Source organism: Gymnoscopelus microlampas (genome assembly GCF_963454915.1).
Source record: "Gymnoscopelus microlampas genome assembly, chromosome: 4".
Lineage (NCBI taxonomy): Eukaryota > Metazoa > Chordata > Actinopteri > Myctophiformes > Myctophidae > Gymnoscopelus > Gymnoscopelus microlampas.
The window spans coordinates 58,910,649-58,922,794 of record NC_139941.1 but is presented as its reverse complement, the minus strand read 5'-3'; the positions used below and the strand labels follow the sequence as shown (position 1 = coordinate 58,922,794).

At 37.3% G+C, this 12,146-nt stretch overlaps 1 protein-coding gene across 1 annotated transcript; it reads right to left on the bottom strand.

Moving 5' to 3' along the window:
* Positions 1–4,825: 4,825 nt before the first annotated feature.
* On the bottom strand, positions 4,826–10,485 carry LOC311044167 (H-2 class II histocompatibility antigen, E-S beta chain-like; the record flags this gene model as incomplete). Its single annotated transcript, XM_084055586.1, has 5 exons — positions 10,413–10,485; positions 9,582–9,836; positions 8,421–8,693; positions 6,444–6,627; positions 4,826–4,829 (listed from the first exon to the last, which is right to left on the bottom strand). Exons 1-5 carry the CDS (start codon positions 10,477–10,479, stop codon positions 4,826–4,828), a joined length of 783 nt encoding a protein of 260 aa, XP_083911712.1. The 5' UTR covers positions 10,480–10,485.
* Between the last annotated feature and the right edge of the window lie 1,661 nt (positions 10,486–12,146).

Sequence of the window (12,146 nt, the reverse complement as noted above, 5' to 3'; positions counted from 1 at the left end):
ATGTCACTGTGATAGTAATCATTACTATGGAGTGTTTGTTCAGTAACAGTGTTAAATAGATCTATATTGTGATAGTAATCATTACTATAGAGTGTTTGTTCAGTAACAGTGTTAAATAGATCTATATTGTGATAGTAATCATTGCTATAGAGTGTGTGTTCAGTAACAGTGTTAAATAGCTCTATATTGTGATAGTAATCATTACTATAGAGTGTTTGTTCAGTAACAGTGTTAAATAGCTCTATATTGTGATAGTAATCATTGCTAGTGTTTGTTCGGATACCAATCTTATCGAGAGAACTCACACAGGATACACAAATACACATTAAACAAGTGGAACTTGAAAGTGATGAAACTTAAACTGAACACTATAACATTGATGCTGATACATGGGCACTCTCTCGTGATTGGATGAAATTGACAACCCACCTGCAGTGAACTTTAAGAGAACATGAGGCACAATTATGTTTTTTTATTCCTTTATTGATATTGTGACATTCCATTCAAACCAAGCAAATTAAAGCCAAAATCTAACATCTGAACTTCAAACCATTCATGATCAGGGGCTCAGATCCCAGGGGGGAAGGAGGGGACATGTCTGATATGTTCCTCCAATAAAGTAAATGATATCATTTAAAATCTATATTTAATGATTAGTTAGTTTCAAATCCTAGCATTAATCTATGTTGGTGATATTATGAGAAGATTCCTTGTTTGTGGTTCCCTCCTAAGTTGTAATGAGATCTGCTCCCCTGCTCATGATTACATATAAAGTATTACATATAAATCATTACTTAAAGTAATACTAGGTAACTTTTCAACAAAACTAAAGTTAAATTGTATATCTTTTGTGAGTGGCAAATGTTTCACCCCCAAACACCTTTTATAAACTATTTTATATTGAAACGGTGGCTAGGGTAGTCATTCCCGCGAAAATTAAGTCATCCGGCCGGAAAACGGAATTGCATCGGTTTCCTGTTTGGCCAGGAACTACCGCACCGGTTTCCTGTTTGGCCAGGAACTACCACGCTAATAACAAAAAGGAATCTCACACTGTTTTTAAAAGATTGTAGGATTTGAAGATCGAAAAATCACAGCAAAAAAAACACAGCTCACGGTAACTAAAGCTCCACTGGCTAAGAGAAACGATCCACAGATAGTATAAAACAATTAAAAGAACGCTTTTTGAAACGCTTCCGTCGTCCGGTGAAAACAAATGGAATTATGGGTAATGCAGTTATAAACAAACGGCCTGCAGTGACGGTAATGACCAGCAGAGGCTGCTAAAAATCGTTATTTGTGGACCTGCATTGTATTACTTTAATATAAATGATTGCATGTCATCAGTGTTTCCCATTAATGTCCTATAGACGGGTTTCATGTTTGTAAACATTGAGAGGATATGACCGCGCAGAGGAGGGGGTAAGCCAACTAAGCCTATAGAGGGCGCCATTACCCGCAGCAGCTCTGGTCAAATGTCCATTCATAAAATAAATGATCTTCACCGGGTTTAATGAAAGTAGATTAAATTATGCAGTTTGTAATACCTTGTTTACTCAATAAAAATGATTTGTTGGAAGTTGGATCTGTTTGTATATAATAGCAGCATTATGCCTATAATAGCAGAATTATGGCTAGCTAACTCCCGAACATAACAACAGAGTGAAAGGCGCAACAATTCGTTTCCCCCAGGCATGCGCAGATTGCGCATTCTGCTCTGTGATGACGTCGCGCGGAAATCCGTCTATAGACTGTGGGAGCCCACCATTGTCTAATTTGGGTGGACCTGGGTCCACCCATCACCATGGACCAACTTAGAGACTCTCAGGTCCACCCATCACCTCAGACCACCCTAGAGGGTCTAGGTCCACCCATCACAGGGAAACAGTGACGTTATAAGTATCCTAACACATTAATTATCACACATTATAAATGATTACATAATAAATGACTTATGGTCAATTATAAAATAATAAAACCTTTTTCACAAACATGTCTGACTGACTTCCATTCAGATGGATATCCTCCTATAATTTGACAAACCTCTGAGAGCAAAAATGTGTGCCAGGTTCTCCTCAGTGGCTGGAGCAATTGATCTGAATTTGCACAAAGCCATTGACCATTACCATCTGAACTCAACTGCAAAGCCCTTTTTTTCAATGTCATCACATCTCATCTCAATTCGCGCGAGAAACAAGCAGCAAGGTCTATGAAAACATGGCCAAACGAAGCGAGCCCTACAAGTAACGAAGCGAGCCCTACAAGCAACAAGGTGTATGAAAATAAGGCCAAACGAAGCGCCTTCACACATATACATTGCCTCTTGGAAAACAGTCGATCTACAAGCTCACAAACGCGTCCCCACACCCACCTGCACTTTCACAACCAACGCCCAAAATACACTACCACCAATATTGCCCCTAAACCGCTTACAATAGGCGAACATGGCAACAGCAACTTCTGCACTCCGAACAGGGTGTGTGTGTTTGTGTGTGGGGGGGGGGACGCTTCGCCACCATTACATTACACACGATGTCACGCCGTTGACAGGGGGGGGGGGGGGGGGTTGGCGCGCCGGGGCGCGCGGGGGGAACGCGTGACAGTACAGATTGACCAGTTGCTCAAATTAATTAGCATCATAAAAGCAGTGATCATCAAAATAATTCAGCATTTTAAATGCCCTTCTTTGTCCCTCTTATTGCCCTGGGAATCCCCTGAAAATGTACTGTCTTGGCGATGGCAGGACATGTGAAGTTTTGAAGTGGCACATCTGTACGTGCAATAACCCCATACTTTGGCCTGCGCACTTCACCGGGTATGGTCTAGTTAATATTAATGTTATGAAGAACTCTGATTGTGTGTGTGATCATTTATTTAATGTTTCAAATAGTGTAGAACTGAACTATTATGTTTGTGTTTTCTGACGACAGAAACTATACAAAGTCATGTGATGAACCGCCCACACTAATTAGGACTCCCTCTTCCTTTGATGTGGCGACTAAACCCTGACCTTTAACCTCACAAACACTATGTCTATAAACCTAACCTTAAACCCTAAACCCTGACCTTTAACCTCACAGACACTATGTCTATAACCCTAAACCCTGACCTTTAACCTCACAAACACTATGTCTATAAACCTAACCTTAACCCTAAACCCTGACCTTTAACCTCACAAACACTATGTCTATAAACCTAACCTTAACCCTTTACTATATAACCTATAGTATTTAAAAGCTGAATGGACACACATGTATTTCATCCTCTCTCCACCAGGGGCAGCGATGACTCTCTGCTTCTCTGAAAACACACCCAGGTGTTCTGTGAAAAGACAATAAACCAATAAGAATCAGAATGTATTAACTGTGTGAACATGTTAACACTTTAGAATAACCTTCCCTTATAATAGTACATGAATCATTCCCACATTATTAGTTAATGTGTTAGTCATAACTTGTTAAATGTTTGTTAGTGGTTAATGGTTAAAGATGTAATGATTTAAAACCGTCCTTTGGACCACAAGGTTCTGTCTTTGATCCTGATAGTGATGGAATGATCAGTGTTTTCAATGAACTGAATCATTGGGTTCAGTTCAGTGAAATGTTGTGTTCAATGAACTGAATCATTGGGTTCAGTTAAGGGTTAGTGAAATGTCACTGAAATGTTTAGTTCAAATGATTGGTTCAGAGTTTGGCTGCATTATGTCGTCTCTTCACTTCCTGACTGAATCACCTGAACGTCCTCTCAGGCTATGGGATCTAAACTCCTGCAGGCTGAATGGTCCAAACTCCAAACCCCCCCAGTGTTGTCTGATGCAACAAATGATTTGATTATTAGATTAATTCTTATAAGAAATGAAGCAGAAGTCACATGATAATGTGAATTCACGCGACCGGGATGTTTTACCAGGCTAGTTGTTTCACTTCTTACACAAGCATGTTGTTTTGTGTATGTTTTATAGTTTTATATTTACAAAAAAAAAATAGTACAAAGAAAGAGGGAGTGAACCTGGGTGTGTGGGAGGAGTCTAAAGATCGTCATTGGTTGTCGGCACCAGAATACGACCTGATAGAAGAAGAAGAGAGACAGTTAAAACACACACACAAATAAATCCTATGTATGTATTGTGTGTATTTCTACATAAAATGCATAAATGTACACACAACAACACAACAACACAATAACACAACAACATTAGGGTTCAGTCATCAGGGTCACATGTTGCATCAGAACTAATGTGAACATTTGACTCTTATTTAGGACTAAATGTAACACTGATGTATTAAGGCTAAATGTGACAACATAGAACACACTTTGACCTCTAACTAGGTCGTCTAAACTGGTCTAAACCGGTTCAGGTTCTAAACCAATATAAACCAGTTTAGGTTGTGGCTTTACATGTTTGTTTGTTTGTTTGTTTGTTTGCATTTCTGTAAGGGTTCCACATGTCATGTGATCCTCTGTTGATCTGACCTCATTTCTTCCACTGGTAGTATAATGATTAATTAAACATGTTGATTAAACATGTTAATTAAACATGCTAATCACCTAATTTCTTCCACTGGTAGTATAATAATAAACATGTTAATTAAACATGTTAATTAAACATGTTAATCACCTCGTTTCTTCCACTGGAAGTAGATGAATCCAGACAGGAACAAGACCAGACCCAGAACCAGACCTGATGCTCCCATGGCCACCTTGTTCTTCACTGACTCTGGCATGGAGAAATCTGTCAACACAAATATTATATTATAATGATATGATATGATATTGTATTATTGCAGTAGATTAAAACACCTTGTTCTTCACTGACTCTATGGAGTCATCTGACAATAATATGACAACAACCAAACAAACACAATCAGTGATATAAGATAGAGTACAGTACAGTTAAACTGTACAGTAAACACATTACAATAAAGTCAACTATATCAGAGGCCAACTACTGAAGTCATGTAGCAGCCAACTATGTTTTATTGTGTATAATATGTTTAGTACAGGTAGCTAACATGTGGATGTGGGCGCAGCCATTAGTAAACAAAGATGATGGACCTCATCTAGACAAGACACTTATAAGCTCTAAGTAGGTGAGGCTCCTGTCATGACCTTCTTATTAGAATGCTTACTTTTTAGGACTTTAAGTTTTCATGTATTTGTATTGTTTTTTTTATGGAGTGCTGTTTTTACTTTCTGTAAAACAAATATACCTTCAGGTACAAATAGAGAATAATCCTTTAACCCTTAAAACAGAGTGTAGTGTAACACATTACAGTAGATTACAGTAGATTACAGTAACTGACCCCAGTCCATCTTGATAGGCGCGGTCAGGCTGGGATGTTCCACCATGCATGTGATCTTCTCTCCTGATCTGTAACACACACACACACACACGTTTCTTTTTTTTGACAAAGTGAAACGCGCCGTGATTCAACACATTGATCTGTTGATCTTTGTTAATATTTCGTTTTTTGGAAAAAATAAGTTGTGTGACTACATTTGTGTAGGAGTGTGAATGCCCCGCTGGGTTCTCCTCCTTATTATGTCTGGCAGTGAGTGAGCAGCTGTTAATTAGCACTAACATTAGGACAGATTTTGAAATTAGCTGATCTACTGTGCTGAAACACACCGCGATTCAGCACATTGATCTGTTGAAAAAAATCTGTGAAAAAACAATATTTTGGACTATACTGCTCAAAAAAATAAAGGGAACACTTTGATCCCTTAATTCTTTTGAGTTTTTTCATGAACTGTGTAATACTGCTAACGAAAAAACTCAAAAAAATTAAGGAATCAAAGTGTTCCCTTTATTTTTTTGAGCAGTGTATGTTTGTGTAGGAGCGTGAATGCCCCGCTGGGCTCTCCTCCGCTCTAGTGTTTATTGTGTATTCCACTATTCCCTCCCCAATGCAGGAAAAATAGGAAAGCAAGAGGCAGAAGAAACTTAGTAACGAGATACACACGTTATAGCGGGTCTCCTTGTGCGTTCGTCATGCGTACACGACGATGAGCTTGCTGCGTGTGTGCGTCTGGAGTGGACTGGTGATAAACATAGTGTGTGTGTGTTTGTGTGTGTGTGTATGTGTGTGTGTGTGTGTGTGTGTGTGTGTGTGTGTGTGTGTGTGTGTGTGTGTGTGTGTGTGTGTGTGTGTGTGTGTGTGTGTGTGTGTGCGTGCGTGCGTGCGTGTGTGTGACTTAACATTAGCCTACCAATTAATGGGCCATTGTTTTAGCAAGTGAGTAACACTTGTTTTATTTTGAAAGAATATGTGTATAGGTGTCTGTTAGGTGTGTATTTCTATGTATAGGTGTCTGTTAGGTGTGTACCTGGGTGTGTACTCCAGGTAGGAGTGGTACTGGTAGTACCAGTAGAGGTGTGTATTTCTATGTATAGGTGTCTGTTAGGTGTGTACCTGGGTGTGTACTCCAGGTAGGAGTGGTACTGGTAGTACCAGTCTCCATCAGACACCTGGGCATAGGAGAGACCAGAGGTCAAAGGTTCTTGACCTCTCCACCAGGTCACCAGGATCACTTTAGGATAGAAGTCGTAGCTGCTGCACCTCAACATGTGAGTGTGTTCACCACGACGAGGGGGAGTCTCTGACTTCAGGCTCACTTTGGGCTCCACTGGATAAATAACATGATTATTATTATTATTATTATTATTATTATTATTATTACCCTTATCATACCGGTCATAGGAAAATGTCATTATCATTAATAATTGTATAAATGAGATCTAAATGATCCAGAAAGCCAAAACACGTTTGATCTTCAACCAGTCAAAATGTTCATGTTTGGCCTACAAAGACACCCCCATATCTTCAAGCCTGATCCAACCCTACAACCCCTCCCATAGCATTTAGACAGATGCCTAAATGAACAAGAGTAGAAACAAACAAAACACATAATCCTGTAAAATATGACTAAAGTCATTAAAAACATAGAAAACAAACTAGTAAAGACAATAATTAAATATAAAACCAGGGTAAATGAAGTGTATAGAGGTGTGTTTTATCCTGCATGGTTCTTTTTAAAGTTCATTTAAAAACATTCATCCTGGTGTCTCTATTTTAGGAAGGTCATTATATGTATAGAAATAGATCTATATGTTTCATTTATACTCTGTGTACCATGGTGACACCACATGTTGTGAGCTTGTAGATCTGCTATTTGCACTGTATGACAGCGTGTTAGGATACAGTATAAATCAGGCTTCAGTGTTTAGCCCATTAAGACAGGGAACACATCTGTGTCATTTTTACATTCAAAAATTAAAATGAAGAAAAATGTGTCAAGCTCATAGCGCGGCAACGAGTGCCACGCTATGAGCTTGTAGATCTGCTATTTTTTGAAGAATCTTGAACATTAATGTGCAAATCTTTCAATATATATTCTACAAACAGTTTTTTTAAATTGCTATATCATTGTTGCTCCAACTGTTCCATGTCAAGGACCCCCAAAATGATGTATTTGACCACGGACCCCATTCTCAAAATATGTTGTTCCAGGTTAGAGACCCCCAGAAGTACAGATCGGAGTTAAAATTTTTCGCTTTAAAACTTATATATATATTCAAAGTTCAAATTCAAGTACCCCCAGAACATAACAGATCTACAAGCTCATAGCACGGCACAGAGTGCCGCGCTATGAGCTTGTAGATCTGTTATGTTTTGAAAAATCTTGAAAATGTGTGCAAATCTTTGAATATATATATACGTTTTAAAGCGAACATTTTTAACTCCGATCTGTACTTCTGGGGGTCTCTAACCTGGAACAACATATTTTGAGATGGGGGTCCGCGGTCAAATAAATGCCAAAGAAATGTTAAAATGACACAGATGTGTTCCCGGTCTTAAAGGGTTAAGAGGATCTGAAATGTTTCTCAGAATATTAACCCATTCAAAACAGGAACGCATCTGTGTTATTTTATATTTCTTTGGCTATTCAAAAATAGCAGATCTACAAGCTCATAGTGCGGCACCGATTGCCGCGCTATGAGTGATTTTTTGAAATCTTGAGAATGTGTGAAAATCTTAAAATATTTATATTTTTAAAGCAAACATTTGTCAAATATGTTGTTCCAGGGACCCCCAGAAGCAAAGATTTGAGTTACAAATGTTCACTTTAAAAAATATTTATTCAAAGATTTTCACACATGTTCACGATTTTTCAAAAACAGCAGATCTACAAGCTCATAGCGCGTCATTCACGATCTTGTAGATCTGCTATTTTTGAATAGCCAAAGAAAAGTAAAATGACAGAGATGCGTCCCCGGATTGAATGGGTTAAGGAATGTTTTATAATCATTATCAGATCAATATTAACACCATTAATCATCTCTGAATAGAATGATTTATTATGTCATGTTATAGTTTATGAGGTGATGAGTGTTGAGTGCTGCTCTGAGATCAGCTCACCTCTCTTGTTCAGAACAGAGGAGTAGTAGAGCTCAATGTTGGGTTTGCAGAATGTCTCTCGTCGTGCTCTGACCCCAGCCATTTGTCCAGGATCTTTATTGAGGCGCTCTGCGTTCTTCACACCATACTCAGTGTATCCAACAAACTGATCTACTCTACTGTCCCACCTGAGGATCTCATCACCATCGAAATTCACTGAGGATATGTACTGTATGTCCTTCAGCTCACTGGAGTTAAACACACAGCGGTGAGCCTGATAGAACACATATCCATCTGGAAATAGACAATTAAAAATGTCATTAATGTTCAGTTTTATTATCATGTATAATATCAACACTAGGCTAACTGCCCCCCATGGGCCAAACACGTCACTACATAAAGTCTAAAATAGGTTCTGTCTGTCTGTCTGTCTGTCTGTCTGTCTACAAGTACACACCCAGGTACACACCTAACAGACACCTATACATAGAAATACACACCTAACAGACACCTATACACATATTCTTTCAAAATAAATAATCTGTTACAAGTAAAAGTCCGGAAGAGTAAAAGTACAAAAGTATTGGTATGAAAATATCCTTAAAGTACCAAAAGTAAAAGTACTCATTGTGCAGAAATGTCCCATTTCAAGTTTTCAAATGTATGAACATGTTTTGAAAATAGCAGATCTACAAGCTCACAATGTGTCGCATCACGACACATTGTGAGCTTGTAGATCTGCTATTTTCAAATGGCATAGGGCTGAAGTGGTTAATATATGTTTTATAATAATAATCAACATTTACAAAGTAACTAGTAACTAAAGTTTTCAAATAAATGTAATGGAGTAAAATAACAATATTTGGATCAGAGATGTAGTGGAGTAGAAGTAAAAGTATTGAAAACTGTTAATACTCAAGTAAAGTAAAAATACCTCAAAATTGTACTGGAAGCTAATTAAATAACAATAGAATAGTTAATGAGTGGGGCGGGGCCACTCAACCCCCCTCCTCCCCAAAGCTACATTTACAGCGGGAAGCCACATGGAGCTTTAGAAATATTTAGAACATATTTCACCATAAAAACATAAATGCTTAATATACATGTTTAAACATCTTCATTCATGTTAAATATATTCAACCGTTTTAGTTAATAACTATTGTGTTCATAGTATTCATGTACCTTTCACTGGTGGTTTCTTCAAGGCAGTGCGGATGGTGTTCAGTTGGTCTTTGCAGGTCTCCTGCTCATTCATAGCTCCTTCATAATAGTCTGTCCAGGTCATATGATCTACAAACGGAGGCTGAGGATACACCACCTTCCCTTTGTTGAAGTCTGCGTACACCAGCACTTCACCATCCAGTGCATTCATGTCCTCTTTATAAGAGTCTTTAACTGTGTCTGAACAGCCAATGACTGATATCTGCTCATGGAACACTGGAAATAAAACAAAGATGAAATTAAATTCAACAACAAACTTCTTCACAGTGACAATAACACATAATCATCATGTTAAACAATCATGTTTGGTTCTTATATGAAGTGAAAGGTTGGATATTAAAAGTAGCTTCCTGTCAAACGTTTTATTCACACTGAAACATATTCAAATGTATTTATTTATTTATATATTTATTTATGTTTTATTATGAAAGTAATTCATACGGAATGATTTATTTCATGATGTCACAACAACAGTTCTTAACATCTGTTTTAATGTGTGTGTGTGTGTGTGTGTGTGTGTGTGTGTGTGTGTGTGTGTGTGTGTGTGTGTGTGTGTGTGTGTGTGTGTGTGTGTGTGTGTGTGTGTGTGTGTGTGTGTGTGTGTGTGTGTGTGTGTGTCTGTTTGAGTGATAGTGTGTGTGTGTGTGTGTGTGTGTGTGTGTGTGTGTGTACACTGTATGTGCGCGTCACAGGTCATTTGTTTGTATTGTGCATTGTTCATATGTGCTTTTATATAATAACAGTAGATATAAATGTATATATTATATAATAACATAAATATAATGTACTTACTTCCTGGGATCGCTTTGACATGAAGTACAGAGGAGAGGATGAGGAGGGTGGCTGTAATCTTCATCATCACTGATCAAAACTAAACTGTATTTAATAGATGAGAATAAACATATGAGAATAAACCGATGAGAATAAACATATGAGAATAAACAGTTGAGAATAAACATATGAGAATAAACATATGAGAATAAACATATGAGAATAAACAGTTGAGAATAAACATATGAGAATAAACATATGAGAATAAACCGATGAGAATAAACATATGATAATAAACAGATGAGAATAAACAGATGAGAATAAACATATGATAATAAACATATGAGAATAAACATATGATAATAAACATATGATAATAAACATATGAGAATAAACAGTTGAGAATAAACATATGAGAATAAACCGATGAGAATAAACATATGATAATAAACAGATGAGAATAAACAGATCAGTTTGAAAGCTTTCATATGAGACATGATGGGAGGTTAAAGGTTAAAGTTCATCACTTCATAGTGAAGTGATTACATATTTTAAACATTAATACAATAAATAATGTAATTAGATGGAGTATTTGTCTGTGTACATTTACACATGATGTGAAATGTGTCCTCATTTAACTCTGTGTACATTTACACATGATGTGAAATGTGTCCTCATTTAACTCTGTGTACATTTACACATGATGTGAAATGTGTCTCATTTAACTCTGTGTACATTTACACATGATGTGAAATGTGTCCTCATTTAACTCTGTGTACATTTACACATGATGTGAAATGTGTCTCATTTAACTATGTGTACATTTACACATGATGTGAAATGTGTCCTCATTTAACTCTGTGTACATTTACACATGATGTGAAATGTGTCTCATTTAACTATGTGTACATTTACACATGATGTGAAATGTGTCCTAATTTAACTCTGTGTACATTTACACATGATGTGAAATGTGTCCTCATTTAACTCTGTGTACATTTACACATGATGTGAAATGTGTCCTCATTTAACTCTGTGTACATTTACACATGATGTGAAATGTGTCCTCATTTAACTCTGTGTACATTTACACATGATGTGAAATGTGTCCTAATTTAACTCTGTGTACATTTACACATGATGTGAAATGTGTCCTCATTTAACTCTGTGTACATTTACACATGATGTGAAATGTGTCCTAATTTAACTCTGTGTACATTTACACATGATGTGAAATGTGTCCTCATTTAACTCTGTGTACATTTACACATGATGTGAAATGTGTCTCATTTAACTCTGTGTACAACATGATGACACCAAACAAACTGAATGTCACACATATGGAGCAACTACAGTAGTGTAACACAGTGTTATACACTGTGTTACAGGATTAGAAGGCAGCAGTAAAACTCTATTAAGTAATAATAATAATAATAATAATACCTGGAATTTATATAGCGCTTTTCTGAGTACTCAAGGTCGCTTTACAAAGCTAAACTAAGTAGAACACAATCAAAACAAACAACTTTAAGAAGAAAATACAGAGAATAAAAAGTTAAAAAGGCTACAGAAGGCCAGGGAATAAAACAAAAGTTGAGACTAGGGTGGTAGGAGATCAGCTAGGTGGGGAAAGCGTTTCTGAAGAGGTGGGTTTTGAGGGAGGTTTTGAACAAGGGTGGGGGCGGTTTTGATGTGAGGTGGAAGTGGGTTCCAGAGGGTGGGTGCTGCAACGGAGAATGCCCTATCACCCCAGGT